This window comes from Cololabis saira, chromosome 6 (assembly GCF_033807715.1).
Source record: "Cololabis saira isolate AMF1-May2022 chromosome 6, fColSai1.1, whole genome shotgun sequence".
NCBI lineage: Eukaryota > Metazoa > Chordata > Actinopteri > Beloniformes > Belonidae > Cololabis > Cololabis saira.
In genome coordinates this window covers 34,473,030-34,497,747 of record NC_084592.1, presented here as the reverse complement: position 1 = coordinate 34,497,747, position 24,718 = coordinate 34,473,030, and the positions used below count along the sequence as shown (strand labels likewise).

At 40.5% G+C, this 24,718-nt stretch overlaps 1 protein-coding gene across 1 annotated transcript in view; it reads right to left on the bottom strand.

The window, feature by feature from the left end:
* Positions 1-24,718, bottom strand: part of lrp1bb (low density lipoprotein receptor-related protein 1Bb) — a 520,571-nt gene that overhangs the window by 126,880 nt on the left and 368,973 nt on the right. Inside the window, exons 38-45 of the mRNA XM_061722939.1 lie at positions 23,765-23,899; positions 23,320-23,449; positions 22,687-22,813; positions 22,366-22,517; positions 21,846-21,970; positions 21,284-21,655; positions 14,746-14,935; positions 9,912-10,116 (exon numbers count right to left, since the gene is read on the bottom strand). Of these exons, the coding sequence (XP_061578923.1) occupies positions 9,912-10,116; positions 14,746-14,935; positions 21,284-21,655; positions 21,846-21,970; positions 22,366-22,517; positions 22,687-22,813; positions 23,320-23,449; positions 23,765-23,899 (1,436 nt within the window). The remainder of the gene's footprint in view (positions 1-9,911; positions 10,117-14,745; positions 14,936-21,283; positions 21,656-21,845; positions 21,971-22,365; positions 22,518-22,686; positions 22,814-23,319; positions 23,450-23,764; positions 23,900-24,718) is intronic.

Genomic DNA, 24,718 nt, shown 5'->3' with positions numbered 1-24,718 from the left:
TGCTTGTGTGGGTTCCCTCCGGGTACTCCGGCTACCTCTCAGAATCCAAAAACATGAATACTAGGTTAATTGATGATTCAAAACTGTCCACAGGTGAGAGTGTGAGTATATCTGGTTGTATATATACACAATATGTGGCCATGCGATAGACTGGCGACGTGTCTAGGGTGAACCCCTGCCTCTCGCTTGAAAATTAGCTGGGATAGGCTCCAGCAGACCCCTGTGACCCTGCAAAGGATAAAGCGGGTATAGAACATGGATGGATGGATGGATGGATGACACTTTGTGTATTGCAGTGTTTGTTAAAGTGTTATTAAAGTTTTTTGGTTTCCTTCTTTTAAAAAAAAAATCGTAGTGGAGACAGGAAAGAAGGAAGAGAGAAAGGAAACAACACACAGTAAAGGATCACAAGTCTGACCTGGACTAACTGCAACAACTTGGGTCCTCTATAAATGGGTGCCCCACAACTATGCAGTACCCCAACTTTGTTGTTGTAACTTGTGTTACAACATAGTTCAACATTGGGAGAATTTTGATTTACACTTTTGAAAAAGGCTGACCCATTTAAGATAACCTTTAGTTAATATTGGCAATGATTTCTTTACAGGGACAGAATGAATTGAGACAGCAAAGGTGAATTTAATGTTTAATCTATATAGTTTGAAATGCATTTATTTTAACAGTGCATATGGATTGCATATCATGACAAACCGTGATTGATAAAATATGATCACTTATTGACTTGTTTTGGTCTTTTTTTAACAGAATGACAGACTTAATAAAACACGTCACTGTCGAAGGAAATTAAAATTCTTTTTTTGCGACAAATTGCTTTAAGAGCCGTAAGAGTAAGAATAACTCTTCACAGTAAGCTTTGTGTCCACAATGGGATATGTTGTCCTCCACAACTTAAGTCTGGATATGAGCTGAAACTGACAATCGCCTATATCTGTTTAATTTGCATATTTTAATTGGAATAGAGATTTTGCATCAAGAGCAGCCTCTCTGCAAAGCCTTCATTAGCAGGTCCAGACTGTGGCAGGGGCAGATGGGGCCTCAAAGGTGAAGACTCTCTGAGCCAAGTGACCCAACTCGTCAAACATATGGGTAATAATTGAAATGGATCAAGGTGCTGAGCTGCACAGGTCATGTCAAGCAAAGACTGGAACCTAAAGCAAAAAAGGCCATCGTTTGCAGTAATTCTGTGTCCACCCACAACACTGCTTGTTGGGATGTCATACATTATGCATAAACTCCCTTCACTGAGATTTATTTTCTCTGGCAAAGATGGGCATTTGGGGTTAGGGAAACCATCTGTGCCAGAGAGAAGAATATAGAAATACTATAACAGGTATTTCATATTCCATCTGTTTTACATATGATCTTGTTACAGGAGCTAAACTGGAACTGAAAAAGCTCCAATATAGAGCACAAGACATTGTTGGGCCACAGTCCTATGTGAACATGGGAAGTAAGTAAGTAAGGTTTTTTTTATATAGCACCTTTCACGGACAACAGAATGTCACAAGGTGCTTCACAAAACATAAAACAATATCAATATTAACACTGATAAAACACTATAATAAAAGTAGAAATACAATAAAAACAAGACACTACCAATAAAAACTCCTAGAATAAAAGTACATAAAATCAACATGGTGGTCATAAAACAACCCTCTCACTACTAATGTTTAAAAGCTTGGAGAAACAGGTGGGTTTTAAGTCTGCTCTTAAAAGCATCAATGCAGTCCAGAGAACTTCTTTAAGCAAGAAAACAAAATGTTGCAGTAGTCCAAACGAGATGACACAAATGCATGAATAATTAGCTCAAGATCATTTTTTGAAACAACTGTTCTTACTTTAGAGATATTCCTTGAATGGTGAAAACAGTTCCTCGTCAGCTGTTTGGAGTGGTGTTCTAATGACATGACTTTGTCAAAGACAACAGCAAGATTTTCTAGGCTGGACTTGAAAGAAACACTCAAATCACCTAGAAACTGCCTGATAGCTGGAATGACATCATCAGGACCAATGACCAGCACCTCAGTTTTATCTGAGTTCAACTGCAGAGAAAGTCAGGTGGTGCCCTGTTTTGATTGATTCATTTTTATAATTCATTTAATGATAAGTAATCTTCTTTATTAATTAATAATTATCATAAGACGATTATTAATAACTCTTTAATAACTGAACCACCATCCAACATTCTGTTCCTGACAGCGCAGTTCTGCCATTTTAGGAACAGCAGCATATGGCGCACCTTTTGGGCTCCATTAACAGAGTGAAATAAAAAAGGAAACAACATTTACTGGATATAAAAAGTTTAGCTGACACCTCCAGCGTCTCTTTTCACCTTTTATCCGATTGCAGGCACTGTTTTAAAACTCGTACCTGTATCTTTTACTCAGCAACAAAATGCTGGGCTTGCCATACAATGTTTTCACATGTTGATATGGTGCATTTTTCCACCAATAGAAGAGGGGATGTCATGTTTTTGTGAAGTGTGTGTCCGTGCATGGGTTCATCTTTTCTCTTGCGCTTTCCAGTTCTCTTCTTCTTTCTCAAGAGACATCTCATTTTCACATCTATTCCTGATGTAAACATGATGGCAATGTGCAGAAAAAAAACATGCCGTATTTTAGTTATCATAACTCTGGTTTTAGTAGGCTTATCAAAACGATTTTAAAAATATAAAGTTTTTTTTACTTCTTACTCCATTTCAAACATATCTTGACTACTGCTACAAAAAAGGGACTCTCTCTGTTACAAGCATATTTGTTACCTTACACTATCATGTTCAAAATAAGGACTTTTGAATTTGACAATCATAGTACAATGTATTTTCTTCTGTCAAGTTAAAAGCAATATAAACGTCATACTTATCCGTCATCTTACGACAGTGGAAAATAGTGAAGTACTGTAGTCGAGGCCAGTGACCTAGGTTCTACCTCTGCAGACATTGATATCCTTGTTAGTAACAGTGCAGATTTGCTGCATTCAGCTTTAGATGCAGTTGCTCCTTTGAAAAAGAGGGTTTCTAACCATAGGAGCTTAACTCCCATGTATAATTCCGATATCGCATGTTGAAACAAAAAGTGCGTAAAATGGAAAGAAAGTGGTACTTGTAAGTCTGTAGACTCCTTTCGTGAATGGAAAGATTTTCTAATAGAATATAAAAAAGCCATTCGCAAAGCTATAACAGCTTATTATTCATCGTTGATAGAGGATAATAAAAGTAACTGTAACTGTAGCCAGACTGACAAAGAGTCACAACTCTGTTGAGCCGTGCATTCCTGCAGCTCTCAGTAGTGAAGACTTTATGAGCTTCTTTAACAGTAAAATCATCAAAATTAGAGAAGAAATCCACCAGGCCCACCCGGTAGCGGTTGTGGGCGTTTCTTCAGCTTTAGCGACTTCCTTAGGCGCTGACTTGACTCGACTGTTTCGATCCTGTAGACCTCCCTGAGCTGACCTCAGTCGTCAATAGAGCTAAATCAACCATGTGTATGTTAGACCCCATCCCGACTCCACTACTCAAAAATGTTCTTTTTGTTATTGGCACGACAATACTGGACCAGATCAACCTATCCCTAAACTTAGGATATGTACCACAGGTTTTCAAAGTTGCAGTTATTAAACCCTTACTTAAAAAAACCTTCTCCTGACCCAGACATTTAGGTAATAATAGACTAATTTCCAACCTTCCATTTGTATCTAAAATTCTGGAAGCGTAGTTGCAAGCCAGTTATGTGACTATTTGTATAGAAATGATCAATTTGAAGTTTTTCAGTCAGGGTTCAGAGTGCATCACAGCACAGAAACAGCACTGGTTCGAGTCACGAATGACCTTCTTATGGCCTCAGATAAGGGATTATTGTCCATACTGGTTCTACTGGACCTCAGTGCTGCTTTTGACACTGTAGATCAGCATCTTACTGCACAGGTTAGAGCATGTTGTTGGGATTAAAGGGACAGCTCTAGGTTGGTTTGAATCATATCTATCTGACAGATTCCAGTTTGTTCATTTACATGAGGTTTCTTCAGAACAGATGAGGGTCTGTTATGGTGTTCTGCAGGGTTCAGTGCTAGAGCCAATCTTGTTCAGTTTATACATGCAGCCGTTGGGAAGTATAATCCAGAATCACGGCATACATTTTCATTGCTACCATACTTATGCGGATGACACACAGCTTTATATTTCAGTGTCACCACATGACTACAGCCCCCTGATCTCATTGAGTAACTGTATTCACCAAATCAATGAGTGGATGTGCCAGAATTTTCTCCAGCTAAATGCAGAAAGGGAAAAGATCAGCGCTCACCTTGGCTCCATGTCATTGACAGCTACGAATCAAGCCAGAAATCTTGGTGTAATTATTGACTCAGACCTGAACTTCAACAGCCATCTAAAGTTTATCACTAAATCTGCCTATTACCACCTAAAAAACATTGCTAGAATTAAGGGTATTCTGTCTAAACAAGACTTATTCATGCATTCATTTTCAGTAGGTTGGATTATTGCAATGGCATCTTTACAGGCCTTAACAAGAAATCAATCAGGCAGCTGCAGCTGATCCAGAACGCTGCCGCCAGAGTCCTTACAAACACCAGAAAACTGGACCACATTACACCGGTCATGAAATCACTACACTGGCTTCCAGTGAGTCAAAGGATAGAGTTTAAAATCTTACTGCTGGTCTACAAAGCACTGAATGGTCTTGGACCAAAATACATGGTTGATCTGTTAGTTCCCTATGAAGCTCCCAGACCCCTGAGGTTCATCTGGATCTGGTTTGTTGTGTGTCCCAAGAACCAGAACCAAGCAAGGTGAGGCAGCGTTCAGTTATTCTGCTCCTCACCGGTGGAACAAACTTCCTGTAGACCTGAGGTCTGCTCCAACTGTCAGCTCCTTTAAATCAGGCCTAAAAACATTACTGTTTACTGAAGTGTACTCTTAAATTAAACCTGCTGTACTCTACTCTACTGCCCTTATTTTTTTTTTTTAACAGCTTGTGCTTTTTATTATTTTACTTCTTTTCTTATTCTTACCCATTTGTTATTATGTCTTGCCGCTTTTAATGTCAATGTAAAGCACTTTGAATTACCTTGTGTTGAATTGTGCTATATAAATAAATTTGCCTTGCCTTGCCTTGCCTTGCTATGCTGATGATACACAGCTCTATTTGTCTATGAAGCCAGATAAAACAGAACCGTTAGCTTCAGGCATGTCTTCAGGGACATCAAGGACTGGATGTCCGGAAATCTTTTGCTTCTAAATTCCGTTGAAACAGAGGTTATTATTTTTGGTCCCAAGCTTCTTAGGAAGGGATTAGATGGTGTTGCGATGGCCTCCCATGCTACTGTGCAAAACCTTGGTGTTCTTTTCAATCAGGATTTGTCGTTTAAACCGTATATTAGGTCTCTAAAACAGCGTTTTTCCATCTCCGTAATATAACAAATATAAGGAACATCCTCTTGCAAAGTGGTGTGGAAAAACTGATTCACACATTCTAGGCTATATTACTGTAATGTATTATTAGCAGGATGTCCAAGTAATTCGGTGAATAGAATTCAGCTGATCCAAAACGCAGCAGCGTTCGTGCTGACAGGAATCAACAAGAGAGACCACGTCTCTCCAGTGTTAGCCTCACTCCATTGGCTCCCCGTAAAACTTAGAATCCAATTCAAAATGATATTACTTGCATATAAAGCCCGAAATGGCCTAGTTCCCCGATATTTGCAAGACCTGATAGTACCTTATGTTCCTAATAGAGCTCCCAGTTCTCAGAGGGTAGGTTTAATCGTAGTTCCTAGAGTATCCAAATGTAGATTTGAAGAATGGGCCTTTTGCTATCAGGCACCATAACTATGGAACCAACTTCCAAATTGGGTTAAGGAGGCTGACACCACCTCCACCTTCAAAGCCAAACTTAAAACGTTTCTGTTTAGTAAACATTAGGGGTGTAACGATACACTAATCTCACGATACAGTACGATACACGATATTGAGGTCACGATAACAATACGATATTACAACAGTATTTTTTTTAACAACCTTGAATGAGGAACATATGACTGGAAAAAAGTCTTTTATTTGTGAGACACAAAATACAAAACAATGCTGTGCATTTGCCCTATTGTTCCAGTTTGTAATACTTTATAACGGTTTAAGTTTTAAGGAGCAAGCCAGGCCAACTATTTTCCACAAAATGAACTAAAAGTAAATGTCAGGTTTGCATTATGCATCTTCAGTTTCATACAAGTAAAAATATTTTGCCACAAACTGAATAGTTTCTCTCATGTATGATTTGCCTTTTTTCTTTTCCATAAATGTAACAACTAAAATTAAATAAATAAATACAAGTAAATAAATACATACATTTTTACATCATAAAAAAGATTGATTTATGCTCACCTTATAAGTGTAAGAGGAGATTTATTTTTGTTAAGAAGGTTATTTTGGTAATTCAGGGTTCATTATTTTATAAATATATTCTTTATATTCTGATGTAAATCAGGGACTATAATTACACTAGTCAGTTTATCTGTAGCGCTTAGTATGTTTTAGATTGGGCAGAGTGGTACGCCACAGTACGGCACTAGGTGCTGTTGTTGATGTTCTAAAATCCTACACCGTTGAGCGGAGATTAAAGTACACTCGAACTCGGAAGAAGTTGTCCCCGTGTTTATCCTACTCACGACCCGAAAAAGGTTTCATTTAATAAGGTAAGGCTTAACTCTACACCAGCCTTACATAAGTAAAAGTTCAGAGCTCAAAACCCTGCAAGAGTCCCATGATCGGGACTGCAAAACGGTACTAGTTTCTTCTGAGCGGAGTAAGATTTTGGTCCACGGGTAGAGGCGCGGTCGGCACACATGGTTGGATGCGCGGTCGGATGCACGTTACTAGTCAACACAATAGATTAATATTAATAATCCAATATCGCGATACAGTTTGTCACCTCCACGACACGTATCTTGATGTTTTTGTTTCGCGAAATTTCGTGGCACGATATATTGTTACACCCCTAGTAAACATAGTTAGTTTAAACTCTAGTGTGTTAGGGCCAGTAGTCATAGCTGCAGCCATAGGACAAGACTAAAACAGTTTGTCTCAAAGCTAGCTTCGTTGTAGATATGCTGCTATAGGCCTATGCTACAGGGGGACACCAACATGATCCACTAAGCGGTGCCCATCACCCCTCTTTCTCTTTCCTTCCCCAGTTATTATAAGTATCTCATAATCAGCATTGTTCTCCATTGTGCTTGTAATTTTGTTGTGCTGGTCTGCCCCCTCCTTTTCTCTCCTGTACATGTTTGCAGGCCAGAGCTTCAGGAGCTGCATGCTGCCCTGCAGTCCCACCCTCTGACCGCCTCGGTGTCTGCTGTCTACATCCGTTTACTTGTAGTACACCAGTTAGCCATTGTGTCTGTGTCTCTCCTTTCTTTGTTCCTCCTTCTCTCTGTCTGTTTCTGCTCTGCCCAGCTGGCCCCCGGCAGGAGGGTTCCCCCTTGTGCACCAAGTCCTGCTCAAGGTTTCTTCTCTCCTAAAGGGGAGTTTTTCTTGCCACTGTTTGGCTTAAGGTTTTTCTCCCACTAGGGGAGTTTTTACCTGCCTTTGTTTATGTAATAATTAAGGCTGGGACTTTAGCGCGTTCATTTCGATTAATTAATTACAGAAAAAATAGTGCGCTAGAAAAAATAGCGCATTCGTTTTTTCCCCTCGGAACGTTTCTCACGGGACGACTTTCACACAGACGGCGCACCAACCAACGTGCATTGAGTGTTACAGTGAAGTGCGGCCGTCGTCATAACACAAGCCAAGTTGTTACCACACACGTTAAAGATGAATGTAGGAGCCGCATTTAAGTTTATTTACTATTTTTGTTGTTTACTAACGAAATATGAAGTGTGAGCCTTCCTCCTTCCTCAGGTGGGGAGGACGGCGCTAGTCTTTAAGTTGGTGGTATGACGTATGACGGGAAAGGCAGGGACAGCAGCGTCATTGACCGCAGCTTCAGGATCAGCAGGGGAATGGGACCCTCTGACAACTACTGCTAAAACTCAAGGACTCTAATTACATCTTTATTTAAAGTTTGTTATTTTTACAATAAATTCTAAGCATCAGGAAATCACAATGCTCTTTGGATTTATTTAAAGGACAGCTGGGAGTCTGACACTGCTTAAGCCTTTCTATGTGGCAAGTAAAGAAACAAGGAAAACTCATCATTAAGATTTTTGCCACTACAATTCGTCAATGACGAGCTGTGACTCTTAACTGGAGGACTTTTTGAGGATTAAAGGAAACAGACAACTGAGTGAAATATTGCTATTTGCTTTATCTCTGTTCAGGCATCTGAAGCAACAGGCAGGTGTTCTTCTGAAATATTTATATTTTTTTTAAATCTCTGCTCAGGCCTCTGAAGTTACAGACAGGTGCTCTGTTTTCTAATGTGTTTCCATGTCCTGGAATGTACTTGAAACAGTTGAAAGTATTTTGTTATATTTAAGTGTTTACAGAAGGTCCTTGACTATAGGCTACCTGTCTCATTCAATGTGCATACTGCATATATTTAATTTACTGCACTTTATATCAAATTGCACTGATTTGTTCTCGGTGAAGCACCACCTTGATAAAAATAAACTGTTTCATAAATTGAACATATGTTTTCACTAGTCAATCATTCACTCGTATACAAAAATCAATTTGAAACAAACAAAAAAAGGAAATCTCATTGTTCACAAGTCTAAAATTGATATGCGATCAAATTGCGATTAATTGCGATTAGTTAATTACAACGCCTGTAATTAATTCGATTAATTTTTTTTTATCGAGTCCCAGCCCTAGTAATAATTGCTCAGGGGTCATGTTTTGGGTCTCTGGAAAGTGCCTAGAGACAACTTCTGTTGTAATAGACGCTATATAAATAAAACTGAATTTAAGTGAATGTATTTCTTTTTGGGTAATTTTGATGGGGTGCAGGTCAAAGATCTGACAGGGAAGTTCCAGGAAGTTGATTTCCTTTTTCTGAAACCATGTCCTGGTTGATTTTGTTATGTGGTCAATGTTGTGTTGGGTGGAAGTTCTAACACAACAATGTGTTCCGATTGATGCAATGAGGTGTACCTGATTATCAAACACTTATTTTCCTTTCAACAACACATTAAACAACCATATATGTATAAGGCAGGTATATTTAAAAATCTGAATTTAGCATCTCATTGCTAAGTAAAATAAGATTGAATAGTTATGGCAATCAGATGTGAGTGTCCATTCTGTTTAGTATAAAGAACAGGGATCTATCAAAATAGGATTTATTGCGATGCATCAGAATGGTAAAGGTTTAATTAGCACCCCAGAATAGTTTTGAGTCCAACAATCCACAGTCGGATAACTTTTTAATAAACTATTGTGAACTTGGGGGAAACAAAGGACAATTATGTATGTATCAATCAATCCAAATTGACATATTACAAGTTTTATCTGTTAATAAATCAGTTAATCCTAATTATCATCGAAAGATTGACATGTTTTGCATGGAAAATGGATAAGACATTGAACTGATTTGGTTTGAGAACACTGCCGTTATTATCACTTTTATTCTAAGGCCAAAATACACAAAAAAATGGTAAAATGTTATCCATGAAATTATTCTCAAAAGCCTGACCCAATAAGACTGATTAACAAAACCATGGGGCCATTGCCATGTGGAGGGGGTGGGGGCAATGAGTCAAAAAGACACTGAACAAAAAAAAAAGAATAATATACTTTCAATAATGTACTTTCAGTGTATGCTTGACATAAATGGTAAATGTTGTCGAAAGAAAAAAATAAAGGAATAAGAGTAGAAAAAACATTGCATCATCTCACTCTTTTTACATTCTGAAGAGTTTGTAATTTTCATACTCACATATCTACTGGAGCCATCGTAGTCACATCTTTCAATCTTGCCAAGGCTTCCATCTGAAAAATAGAGCTTCTCTGCATTGTGGTCAATCGTCAGTCCATTGGGGGTCAAGATGTCTGTTCTGATGACAGTCCTTATGTTTTTCCCAGCCAAGGTAGATCTCATAATGCTTGGCCTCTGCTCATTCCAGTTGGTCCAAAACATCAGGCTAAAAATGCAAACAGCACATCAATTGTAAGCCAGGATAAAGCTGAGTGCACTAACTCCTTTATGGTTTATAAAGAGGCCTCAGCTTACTGTGCAAGGCCATCATGCACTCGATCTCCGTCATAAAGAGGAATTATTTGATGTCAGTATTTCTGTTTAGACTACAGTACCTCAGCACAAGTACAAAGCAACGATGCCATCAGCAACCAAAACTTTAGGGTATTTACATAACCCCGGTTCTCTGAGTAATATGAAAGAGATGGCTCACTATGGGATGCACGCCCTGCTGTAGACCTCAAAAGCATTAATCTCATTATGCAAATCCTGATTGTCTGGTGAAACGTGTCTGTCCGCCGCAGGTAGTACCACCTACCTTAAATATCCTGTGCGGACAACACCACGTCATTCAAGGGAAAAAATATTCTGTTCCAATCAGGACAGTAAAACCGCTCGTGCCACGCGTGGAGCAGAGATGTCCTGCATATAGAAAATGGACAAAAGTGAGAGGCGAGGACCAACTCGCCGCAGCACAGATGTCCTGAACAGAAACTCCCCTGAATAAGGCCCAGGATGCGGCCAGGCTCCGAGTTGAGTGTGCACGCTCAAACCCTGACTCTTATAAGCCAAAGCAATCGCCTCCACCACCCAGTGGGAAATGCGCTGCTTTGTGACAGGTTTCCCCGAATGAGGATTAGCCCAGGAGAGACACAGCTGATCGCTCCTCCTGAAACCCCTCGTCCTATCCATGTAAGTGCACACCGCACGGACCGGACATAACACATGCGACCCCAGCTCACCTGGCAGCAAAAGCCTTGAGGTCAATGGGAGAAGAGGAACCCAACACCTTAGGCACAAATGCCAGGTTGGGCTTCAAAATCATCCTCACATCCCCCTGGAAAAAGCTGAGCTCATGACGGGTGCGTCGAAAGCGCATGGATGTCACTAACCCGCTTAGCCGAAGCCAGCGCCAGCAACAACACTGCCTTTAGAAACATGTGTTAAGAAAGAACAAAAAAAAGGATGCGTATTTCAACTCTTAAGTGGGGGGCCCTTAAGCCCCTCCAGAACCACAGCCGGATCCCAGTGGTCTGGACACGGGGAGAGGCCTGCGTGCTCCCTTCATAAAACGGTAAACCAGCGGGTGCTGGTTCGCTGTTTTCTTCTCAAACCCCACGTGACAGGCTGCGATAGCTGCCAAGTAAACCTTGACCGTAGAGAAGGCTTTCCGTTTGTCAATCAGGTCCTGCAAGAATGACAATATCACTCCTACTGGACACTGACAAGGAAAGTGGCCATTTCTGTGACACCATCCCTCAAACACTCTGCACTTACAGTCATACAGGGACCTAGTGGAGGAGGCTTGGGCACTTTATATAGTGCTAATCACCCGCTGTGAAAGGCCCACAGCTGCCAGATTTAGCCACTCAGAGGCCAAGGTCCCTGCGCAGCGGGAGCTGCCAGGGCTGAGCAACTGATATATCTCCGCCAGCCAATGCATCGCTGGCCAGTGCGGAGCTATCAAAATCAGTGCGTGGCCGTGCTGCCTCACTCTGGACAGAATGGGGGCTATCACGGCCATACTGGGGAAAGCGTACAGATGCTTGCGCGGCCATGCGTGCACTAGTGCGTCTACCTCAAGGTGAGCATCTATGCTGCGCAGAGAGTAAAACAGCGCACACTGCGCATTGTTTCTCGATGCAAACAGATCCACCTCGGCAAGACCGAAACGGGCCCATATCTGTTCCACAATCTCCGGATGCAGATTCCGCTCCCCGTATACTGGCGCGCCCCTCGACAACATGTCCGCGCCCGTGTTCAGGGCTCCCAGTACGCGCGCCGCTCTCAGGGAGAGAAGACGACCACAGTTCCACAGGATCAGTTTGCGTGCCAGCATGTGTAACTGACGGGAGTGTAATCCCCCCTGGCGGTTGATGTACGCCACCATCGTCATATTGTCTGTCCTCACCAGGACATGATGACTCATGAGAGACAGAATGAAATGTTTCAAGGAGAGAAACACCGCTGATAGTTCCAAAAAATGTACGCGTGACCGCTGAAGGTCCACACCCCAGTGGGCCCTCACAGATTCCGCCCAAACCTGTCAGGCTGGATTCCGTAGTGACCACCTTCCTGGACAGAACGGACCCCATGGGCACCCCATGGGTCAGAAAGGACGGGACTCGCCAGTGATGCAGCGCTCTAGTGCATCCAGGTGTGACCAGCACTCTCCGTGCGCCATGACACACAGGATCCAGCTGGCATGAAGCCACCCAAAACTGGAATTCCCTCATGTGGAGGCGGCCAAGATGGCAGACTCCATCAGCCCTAGTAACTGATGACACAATCTGAACCGAATCGATTTGCCTGGATGAAAAAGCGCGAGACACGGCCTGAAAGCTTTCACCGTTCCACAGACAGTCGAGCAGAGAAAGTCACTGAGTCCAGGGATAAACCCAGAAAGATTATGCCCTGTGCCGGGGACAGCATGCTCTTTTCCACGTTAAGCACGAAATCTAGGTTGAGTAGGTGTCGTATGACAATACGCGTGTGCGCTCTGGCCTCCTGCTCTGATTGTGCCAGCAGCAGCCAATCGTCCAGATATGTGGCTAGGCGGATTCCCTGCTGTCTCAGCGGGGCTATCGCCGCCTCTGTGCGCCGGACAAACACCCTCAGGCTTGAAGACAGACCGAAGAGCATGTGGTGCTCGTAACAGATCCCCTGGAAAGCAAATCTTAGATACTTTCTGTGGGGAGCGCAAATCGGGATGCGGAAATACGCGTCTTTCAGATTGACAGAAGTGAACCAATCGCTCTGTCGCACAAGGCGCAGCAGGGATGCGTGTGTCAGCATCCTGAACTTGTATTTCCTGAGATATTTGTTCAGAGACCGAAGATCCAGGACAGGTCGAATACCGCTCGCCCCGCCCCGCCCCGCCCTGTCGTGGTGAGGGGTCGAGGACAGTGGCAACCAAGCCGTGGAGGGCGAGGAAAGCACAAAATTCGATCTGGTGTGACCGACGAAGCAGATAAAAAACATCCAATGCTAGTTAGCGCCCGGCGACTAAAGCTAAATAAGATCTGTCTGTGGACAGTTCAGCTAACAAGCCCAGGACGCGAGATATGCTCCGGGTGAGAAGAGGTGTTTGAATGACGGGGTGTCGTCCGCACAGGATATTTAAGGTAGGTGGTACTACCTGCAACGGACGGAAACGTTTCAGCAGCCAATCAGGATTGGCGTAATGAGATTAATACTTCTGAGTTCTGCAGCGGGGTGGTTTTTAAAAAGTGCAGCTGAACTGACAATTGACCCAATCAATTTGAGCCAAAATGGACACAAATTAAGTTAAATTATGGCATCAATAAATACATTCACTAAAACAATTTTGTGTTGTTTATGCAGTCATTGCACACAATTAGCATTGTCCTATATGTGATAAGAAGTTGTTGGTTTCCTTTCTTTGCCCTGAAAGAGTGCATCATGTGAACTGTGCATCCTGTGGGACTGCAAATTAGCCTTAGGCTAACCCTGGTGCAAAGCATCAAATGTTTACATTTATGTTTTTAATTGCACATGGTCCCTCTCAAATAAAATTTAAGAAAGAAAGAAAGAACAGTTCTTTTTCAATTAAAACAAAATCGATTAGATTTACAGGTTGGAAGATGAAAGTCATCCAAACACCTTCCTCTGTGCGAGACGAGGAGAAACTTTTAATAACTGTGGTATAAATGAATAAAATTGTTATATAAATGTGTTCATATAAATGAAATACAATTTTTAGCTCATTATTCAGATTTTTCCTATGATAGTTTTAATAAAGATGGTCTACATTTCACAGCTCACCAGAGAAATCAGTAGTAAAAAAAAAAAAAAGACCAGCTGCCTTTTAAAATTATGTTAAAAATATACCAGAACCAGGCACTCATATTTCAAAATGTAATAAAGTTCTGGAAGTCTGTATCATGGCACTAATAGAGATTTGGGTCAGAGGTCACAACCAGGGGTTATTTATTAATCACTTGAGTTCAATTTATCATTATCTAACTGTGATTTTTGAGTGGGATAGCTGGATAGATGTGGTGCCAAGCTGCCAAACTAAGGCTAGTGTGAGGTCAAGACATTAATTTAGTCTAGGATGAGGCGCTGGATACTCTTTTCAGTTGCTCACAGTAACATTTATATTGTGTAAATAACACTTTAATGGTAAACAGATATATTAATTTCTTTCCCCTAACACAATGATCTGAGGCATGGCTGTCTATTTTCAAAAGTATTGTAAAAAATACTGCATACGCTGATGCACATGCAGTGAAATCTATTTGTTCGAGCAAAACTAACAAATGTATCTAACATGCAGTTATGTACAGTAACTTACATTAAGCAACATAGATTATAGAATTCTCTTGGAACGAAACACCATTTCAACATTAAACACAAAAACTGTATTTTATGTATTTTTACACTGTATCCCTTCAACCATAAAATGCAACCACAGCTTTTTTTCAGGAAGCTGAGTCATAGTTTCAAAGGCCAAACTTGGCTCAAGGCATTTCTCTTGGAAAAAAAAAGAGTAAGAGCTGTATTTCAAAACAGAGAAGCGAGAATAAAAAGAGCACAAAGAAGAGATACTAACTTTTGACACTCATCCAGGGCCAGGACATGTGGGTGGTCTTCCTCTGAAAGAGTCACCACAGCCTGCCTGCGAAAGGCACCAACTCTTTTCTGGTCCACAGTTTCTCTGGTAATGGTGGACGTAGTGGAGCTTGTCCAGTACAAGGTGTCCCAAGCCCGGTGGTAAGCCAGTCCCTCGACTGAACCAACATCTACGAAAAGACACACACATCCTCATTCTGATAAACCTGAAGGACTTACATTTTAAGTAAAAAAAAGACTTGAAAGCATAAGCGGCAGGATAAAAGCTGGCTAAATAATTTTTCATCCTTTTTTGTCTCATATATACACAACAAACCAGCATTTGCCAAAGTAAAAGAGGCACTTCTTTCAATGTCTCAGTGCATCAGAAATATTTACAGCAACACTCACGTATTATAATTGACACACAATTACAGGAATTCATGTTTAAAAAAATGAGGACCAATAACAGTAACCCTCTTCTTTCTATTCTTTTTCTATTCTTATATTACTTTTATATTTCTTATCACTGTGACAACATTGTTTTGACTCCAACCCAAATAAGACAGCTGCAATGTTAAATATAAATAAGAAAACAGAATGCAAAAAATGTGAAAAGTTCATAAGGCCAAATGTTATTCTCAATAAAAGATAGAATTTATGAGCTGCTCGGTGGCGCAAGCGGCTCATATACTGAGGCTACAGTCCTCCTGCAGCGGTCGCAGGTTTGAATCCTGGCCTGCGCACCTCTGCTGCATGGCATCCCCATTCTCTCTCTCTACCCCCTTCCCGTCTGCTATTTCAATATATACAGAAATTTAATACATAAAGTCCATCAGCATAAAACTCTAACAACTGAATATCTAGTCATCCATAGTTCATAATATCAAAATCTTCAGACAATCTGGAGAAATCTGTGTGGAAAGTAAAAAGGCTAAACTATTGGATGCCCATGATCTCAGGACCCACATGTGGCACTGCATTATTCTATTGGGAGATTTTGTATGGATTTAGGAATACATCTGGAAATTACCAAGTCCACAAATGCAGGTTAAAGTGCCATCATGCAGAGATGAAGGCACATGTGAACGTGGTCCAGAAAGGCCACTGTCTTCTTTGTGCCAAAGCTAAAATTTAAATTTGACTGAGACAAAGTAGAGAGCTGTGTTTTGGTTCATTACATGGGGTATGGGTTCATAATAAAGCAGCTCTGGTGCTCAACTAGCTGCCTGTAGTGCAAGACCGTTCATCATTTGAAAACATTTTGTTCATCATGAAATAAAAATACAAAATAGATGATCATCTTGTCCCTATATCAGATGACAATGGGACAATATTTTCCTCCAAACAGGAATCCATCTTATCATTTCCCAGATATTTATGGACTGTTATTAAAAGAAGATACCATGGTGTACAGCCATAGACATCAGCCTCTCCTAACGTTTTTGAAACATGTTTTAATATCCATTGTAAATATAACAAGGATTTAGGAGAATCACAAACTGTTACAATTATTTTTATTTATTTATATAAAGTGATTTCATTCTTTGTGTCAAAAAGAGAAACATGGCATTTATCATTGTGTCCTTATTTAAGATTTGAGAGATTGAGAGACAGAATGAAAAAAAAATACGCAGAAAATCACTGTCTGATTTTTAAAGAATGTATTTGCAAATTATAGTGGAAGATAAGTATTTGGTCAATAACAAAATATAAAATACTTTGTTATATACCCTTTGTTGGTAATGACAGAGATCAAATGTTTTCTGTAAGTCTTCACAAGGTTTTCACACACTGTTGCTGGTATTTCGGTCCATTCCTCCATGCAGATCTCCTCTAGAGCAGTGAGGTTTTGGGGCTGTCGCTGGGCAACATGGACTTTCAACTTCCTCCAAAGATTTTCTATGGGGTTGAGATCTGGAGACTGGCTACGCCACTCCAGGACCTTGAAATGTTTCTTACGAAGCCACTCCTTTGTTTCCCGGGCGGTGTGTTTGGGATCATGCTGAAAGACCCAGCCACGTTTCATCTTCAATGCCCTTGCTGATGGAAGGAAATTTTCACTCAAAATCTCACGATACATGGCCCCATTCATTCTTTCTCTCATACGGATCAGTCGTCCTGGTCCCTTTGCAGAAAAACATCCCGAAAGCATGATGTTTCCAACCCCGTGCTTCACAGTAGGTTTGGTGTTCTTTGGATGCAACTCAGCTTTCTTTCTCCACCAAACACGACAAGTTGTGTTTCTACCAAGAAGTTCTATTTTGGTTTCATGTGACCATATAACATTCTCCCAATCCTCTTCTGCATCATCCAAATGCTCTCTAGCAAACTTCAGAAGGGCCTGGACATGTACTGGCTTAAGCAGGGGGACACGTCTGGCACTGCAGGATCTGAGTCCCTGGCAGCGTAGTGTGTTACTGATGGAACCTTTGTTACTTTGGTCCCAGCTCTCTGCAGGTCATTCACTAGGTCCCCAGTGTGGTTCTGGGATTTTTAGGGCCAGTCCCAATACACATAGGGGGTGTATTGGGACTGGCCCTTACTCACCGTTCTTGTGATCATTTTTACCCCACAGGGTGAGATCTTGCGTGGAGCCCCAGATCGAGGGAGATTATCAGTGGTCTTGTATGTCTTCCATTTTCTAATAATTACTCCCACAGTTGATTTCTTCATACCAAGCTTCTTACCTATTGCAGATTCAGTCTTCCCAAACTGGTGCAGGTCTACAATTTTGTTTCTCACATCCTTTGACAACTCTTTGGTCTTGGCCATAGTGGAGTTTGGAGTGTGACTGTTTGAGGTTGTGGACAGGTGTCTTTTATACTGATAACGAGTTAAAACAGGTGCCATTAATACAGGTAACGAGTGGAAGACAGAAGAGCCTATTAAAAAAAGAAGTTACAGGTCTGTGAAAGCCAGAAATCTTGCTTGTTTGTAGGTGACCAAATACTTATTTTACCCAGGAATTTACCAATTCATTCAGTAAAAATTATACAATTGGATTTCCTGGATTCTTTCCCCCCATTCTGTCTCTCAAGTGTACCTATGATGAAAATTACAGGCCTCTCTCATCTTTTTCAATAGGAGAATAGGAGTTAAATACTTTTTTGCCCCACTGCACGCGGGCGCGCACGCACGCACAGACGCACGCACCGTTGTTGGAGTGGCGCGTATTTCATTTCACGTCGCCATTCAAGCCCTTCTATAAAAATCAGTGGATCAAAGAGAAGGAAAGTGGACAGTGAGTGCCGATTATTTAATCCCTCCGGAAGACAGCAGATCCCGGTTACTGACAAACACCTCACATCTATCCTGAGCTTTGCCACAACAAAACTCCAGACTACAAAACTGTTCCCATTGAAATTGGTCAGTTTTTCTGCTGTTATGAAAAAATGCAAATGGAAAGTTTGGAAGTGCTTCTTTTAATTAAATGTAATGTGTGTTTACGCACAGCAACGGTACAGTGGCTTCATTAACACGCCGCATATCGCTCTTAATTTCAGTTTCTGTTGCACATAGGATATTTACTCCAGCCTATGTCTGTGTGCTTGGCGACGGACACGTGTACTGTTCGTGCATCCGTGGCGTGTTTGTAGAGCGCGCGGTCAGGATAATCCATCCATGATTTTGCGGGGTTTAACACAATTACACAATTGAGCTTGAGTATTTTGTTGAGTAATAATATGTTTTGAATATTGAAAGTGATTCCATTCCTTTTTTAATAAATGTTGATTTCTTTAACTTTGTACCTTTGATTGAAACGTATTAAAAACAGAAGTAATCTCCCGGTTTGATAAATCACAGTGCGTATGCTATTTTAATTTACATTTTCTTCCTTCCAGTATTGTGCAAAATAGTATGTAAATGCCATATCTTGCATATTCCTTGAGACAAAGTTATTAACTAATAAGGGCTATTTTGCATATTTGAAAGACAGTCCTCAGTGCAAATCTGTTAATAAATCGGGTTGTACATTTATTTGTGTGTTCTTACTGTGCTATGAGGTTTGCACAAACTACATGCAATGCTTTAGTATATCCAGCCCGAACACTCCATCCAAATGCTCCTGGCCCGGCCCCTCTGTCAAATTGTAGAACCCATTGTGGCCCGTGAGTCAAAAAGTTTGCCACCCCTGTTCTAGATACAAGTGTTGGGAAATACACTTGTGGCAACAAACACCTAATCAAATAATGTTTTCATTTGACAGTGTTCAGTATTTGTGTTATAGTATTTGTGTCCAACAGTATGTACACCAATGATCTGATCCTTGATCCCTATTTTTGAACCGTTTCATATATCAAGCTTATGACAGTCAACATGAGGCTGGCGTTAGATAATTTGGCTCAAACCCAATATCCAAGAAACTCATAAAACTTACCCTAGAATGCTTAATACTCTCCCTAGTCAGCCAACAACTAATTAATAGTTTGCAATAAAAGCCGTCTGGTACCTTAGAGTGTCTCACAAATTGTTGGAGGGTCAAGGGAGTAATTAATGGGGGACACAGTTTAATTAAGGAAATATGGATGATTAACATCTTCACCTTTCCTCAATGACGGAACTGAGTGGGGAAAAATAGAGAAGAAAAGATAAGAAGGTCTTGATTTTTATACAAAATGCAAAGTTGCATGCTGCCTAAAGGGTTCTAATCGCGTATATATATATATATATATATATATATATATATATATATATATATATATATATATATATATATATATATATATATGTTACATTTCGCAGATGCTTTCATCCAAAGCAATTTACAATAGAGGAATACAATCTAGTCACAAATCATAGTAGATCAGAAAGTAAATGCAGTTTGGCAATCAAATAAGTGCAGCTAAAATGAAATGAAATGATAGCTCAGGAGGTTAAAGGGAGAGCGCAGTTCACGACAGAAGGTGTTTTTAAATGTTACGTTTTCAACAGCTTCTTGAACCTGGAGAGGGACAACGCTGATCATGTGGCCACTGGTACATGTTAACCATTGGGGAACCACATAAAAAAAAACACTCTCAGCTGTGATTCCCTCATGTGAAAAGAGGCCAAGGACAGTGTCCCTTCTTGTGATGAGCACAGAGCCCACAAAGGGGTGTAGGGGTTTACGATGCAAGAGCAAATGTCAGAGAATTGTTTTTGAGGAGACACAAGTAGCCAGTGAAGCTCAATTAACAGGTGCACCATGTGTTAGTCTTGGTTGATTAAAGATCAGACACACCTCTGCATTCTTGAACTTCTGTGGCTGTTTCATCGCATAAACTGAAAGGCCAGCTAGGAGGGCACTATAGCAATTGAGGTGGTATATAACCATGGCCTTCTTTAACCATATAGAGTTAAATAAGGTCTTATTTCTTGCTTGTTGTAGAAATCAAAGCAGCACAACTGCGACACCGAGGCAACATGGTCATAGACAACTGTTCGTCAAACATGACATCCCTATTCTTTGTAGCATTTTACAATATCTTGTCAATAATGAAGCTGGAGGAATGATGGGATCACCAGTGCTTCAGATTCACACTGCTTAAGTTAAATGTTGTAATCCTTTATCCAATGACAGGTGGATCACCTGCATAGCAGTGATAATGAGGAGCAGTGTGATCTGGCCCAGAGAGGTTGCCTATACGGCAAAGATAAGGGGCTCAAGTCCAGAGCCTTCAGGCACCTCTTTGGAGAGGAAATGTAATGAAGATGTTTTACGTTACCATGACAATAGGAATGCCCCATAAGGTGGAATCGGAACCAAAAATTAGCCACTATTTTTGCTGCTCTTTGGGTATTTGTCAAAAACAGCAGACTGGATCAGAAGCTTGTAAGTGAAATGTACATTTTCAAGATAGATTTATGAATTGGATTGCTATAATGCCCTTGAAACATAGCAACAGTTTATTGATTAAAAGATAAATCAAAGCCAGAAGCAGTGCATAAAAAAAAACTGCACATATTACAGGATTCAACAAACAACAGGAGCGCCTTTACCAGCAAATGTGATGCACTCAAAAGCTGCTTGCAGATTGCTTAAAAACTCCTGCCAGAATAACAGGCAGCGGCACTTGCTTCACTAAGATTACAGTGATAGCTTTCCTCCTTGGCACTGTGTTAACACAAACTGAAAAGCTCCAGAAAACCTGCTAAAACCTATGCTTTCATCAAGGTGTTCACGCTTGCTGATGATCAGTTAATTATGCATTTGGTTAGCAGCACATGTCTGCGACTCACCCTCTGAATTACTATGGCGACCGTAAGGGTGTACGTAGGTTCTTCTTTTCTTGTTTTTATTTTTTCCTTTTTTACATGCAAATTCTGCATTTTGGTTTAGTTGTTAAGAAATAAACAAAGGGTGTTGCTTATAACAACTATAATGTTAATAAAAATGTTATAGATATTTTTTTGTACTGAAAGTCGGCATACTTTCATTGTCACATGACTACAAACCATCTTGTGCCAGACTACACAAGTGAGGCTCTTGACATGGACATCAGATGTAGGTACAGTATATGTGCATAAAACATTCAGTCAGTATGAAATGTACTTACTTTCTGCAATAGTAGATCTTCCTGTCCAGTCATCATTGACAACCTGGATATTTCCAAAATGGGCATCACTAAAAAAGACGCGGTTTGTCCCAGTTGTGTTTTGACTATAGTCAAAAGCCAGTGCTATGACATTCCTGAAAAAAGTAGGGTTTTCAAAAGGCTGTACAGGTGAGTTGAGGTCATTTTCATCCGAAAGGTGGATGCTTTTCAGTATAGTCCTTTCGGAGTAGAGTAGATAACCTTCATAACGCACACAAGCAAAACCATCATCTGCCAAGCGGCCGTGGGCACAGGAACAGGTCCGGCGACCACTGCCCAGGTGAAAGCACAGCTGCTGGCAGCCTCCATTACTCCTGGCACAGGGGTTGGTCCCTTCAAAATATAAAACATGCTTAGTTGCCAGTCTGACTCAGTCCCCCATTATTTGTGCAGTCAGGTTTAATTTGTATTGGCTGCACATGACAAATGAAAAGGAAATGAGAAATGAAAAATATATAATAGCCTTAACTGTAATAGGAAAACTCATCATAGTATTTGTTTATATTTTAAACTGGAAACCTACCTTTTTCTCTCCCTTTGTTGAAAACTGTCACATCCTTTAAATTGACCCCAAGACCACTCCTCATTGTCACAATCTCACTTGTGTCCGTCTTTAAACCACGTCGGATTGAACCATTAGAGTGGGCTCTAAATTCATCGATGAAAGTAAGAAGCAAGTGTGTGATTTAAGCTTCAGAGAAGAGAACATGGCATATTCTGAATGACAGAAATTAGACAATGAGTATTATATTTGACAAAAGCAATAATACTAAATCCGTCTTTCCATTGTTGTCAACAGCTGCAGAGAGGATTGAAAGGTAAGTCATAAAAGACAGATTCAATGAGCAAAACAAAGGTTGTCTTTGCTCATGCTAAACAGTTTTTTTGTCTTTTTTATATTGACTAAAATGGATGGTGACATTCAGTATTGCCTCTCTTAATGTTTTCAGCTGGGATTTCTCTCTGGAAAGGTTATTGTGAAGTTTTTATACAGGCTTTACAGGCCAGTGCATGTGTGTGGATAGAAGAAAATAATAAATTACCTGTCAGACCAGTAGATATAAGGCCCAAACACAGCTACGGAGAACAGGTCTACGTTGGCCACTGACAGCACAATCTCCCGGCTCTCACCTGTTTCAAGGTTGATCCTCTCGATTTTATCAGTACGTGCATCACACCAATATAATGTATTTTCCTGCAAGGTAATTTTAAAATGCATGTAAAAAGCCAAATCTCTTGGATTAGAATCTCTCAGTCATATTTCACCTATCACAAAGTAAGATGAGGTACTGTAGGAGGTAAAGCGTATGGGAGTGGAAGAGCAGCAGACTACACATACTGTGCATCTGTGTGTGCAATTTTACCTCATAATCTATGGAAATTCCATTGGGCCACATGATGCCTGAGTTTACCAGGGTTACTTGGTCGGAACCATCCAAGCGAGAACGGCCAATGCAGGGGTTCTTCCCCCACTCAGTCCAGAAGAGATACCTGTTAAGACCCAAACACACCTGATTGTGCTGGCAGTTTATTCCATTTTTTTTTTGCACAAGAAAATGCAATAAAACCTTTTAAACAGCATTTCAAATCTTTCTTGACATTTTTTGATCACAATGCCACAACTTTCTTGAGGTTGAATATTTTTTCATTGTCTGAACTGTCTCATTAGCCAGGGGAAGATGGTTCATGGTAGTTCACTAGATGGTAGTAAACTATATATCTCAAATAGCTGAGGGTCTGCAAAACGTAGTCAAGATTGGTTTTTATTCTTTTTACTGTTCTGTTGTTGGATATGAACAAAGATTGAAGCTGTATCTGCATGATGACTTGCTCTGCAAAGTTGGCACATGATTGGCCAAAGGGATTCATTAATTAACTGCATGAATTAAGAAGTGTAAAGTGAATGCTCTTTCAAGTTAAGAAACGCTTTTGAATAAAATAAATAGTTCACAAAGTTGGAAAGACTAACACAAAAGACATTGAAATAAATGTCCTACCCCTTCTGTGGATGTACAGCAATGGCCCTGGGCTGATCGAGTCCTTCAGAGATGACTACTGAGCGATATGCACCATTCAGGCGGGAGATTTCTATTAGATTGAAACCATGGTCTGTCCAATAGAGGTTTCCTAAAAAGAGAGAGAGCATAAAGGGGTGTGAAAATACACTGTAGGCTTATTAATCCTCTAAGTGTTTGTTGATTTCTAACATTCCTACCATGAACTTACGATCTCAGTATATTTTAAGGAAAGCTGTGCATCCCTTTGTGCTCTCAATAATTTTACACTGTATGAAGGTTTATCCAACCAAAAAAACAGTAATATTTATTGGTAGTCCACATGAAAATTATTCCTCCACTCTCCACTCCAGTGTTAAGTTTCAACAATCAAGTGGTGACTTGCGAGAAGGCCAGAAATAAAGGCCTGGGGAGTCCCAATACGAACCAGCAATCCAGTCAACAGCGATGCCTTCCACTCGACTGATGCCGGTAGTAATGATGTCTTCCCTCCAGGTCTGATCACGTTTGGCGCGAGATATTCTGTTCAGCCCCATGTCTGTCCAGTACACGGTGTCATTTTCTGCAAATTACACCAAACCATTAATGACCAAGGAAAATGGAATGATAAATGTTGCTGCCACAGGACTATTTAAACAAAGAAGCTCATGAAAGCACACTTTATTGCAGCACAGTCCATTTCACCAGATATTGTGTGGCACTATAAAGCACCATAGTGCAGGGACAGCACTTTGACATACCTTACACAGGCAAGAAGGATGATTCTTGACCATATCTGACAGGGCAGTATATCTTTCCATGTAAAACAGTATTATGAGCCTTTTCAGATTTTATAGTCCAGTTACAACAGCATATAAAATAGCATGTTTTTATTTTTTTTCTGAAGCAGTCTCCAAGTGCATCCCTGCATACCTCAATTTGCTATTCCTTGGTTTGATAAGAGGGTATATTGTGTTATATATTTAATTGTACTCTTGTTCCTGGTGTCTTCACATTCTGTTAATAGAAAAATGTCATATGACATCACGCAGCTCCAGAGCTTTCATTTGTTTCGCTCTGGAAACCTTCTATAACAATATGTAAATGACAAGAGTGCAATCAGGTGCTGCTCTTTGATGAAATGAACACTACATTTACACCTTATCTCGCCCAACGTTTTAAGGCAATGAGAATCATCAATCTTGTTCTGTTCATCAATTTTTTTCCCTCTCTAGACGCTGCATTTACAGTGTAACATAACTATTAATATTTCAAATGTATTTAATTCAAAATCTGATTTAATTTCCTTTTCTTCAAACCTGTTTCTATTATAAAAGGTTCTTGAGATGCAAATCATCGGGGGCCTCACCTAGGGCCACCTTGCCTTGATTCTGGGTAAGAA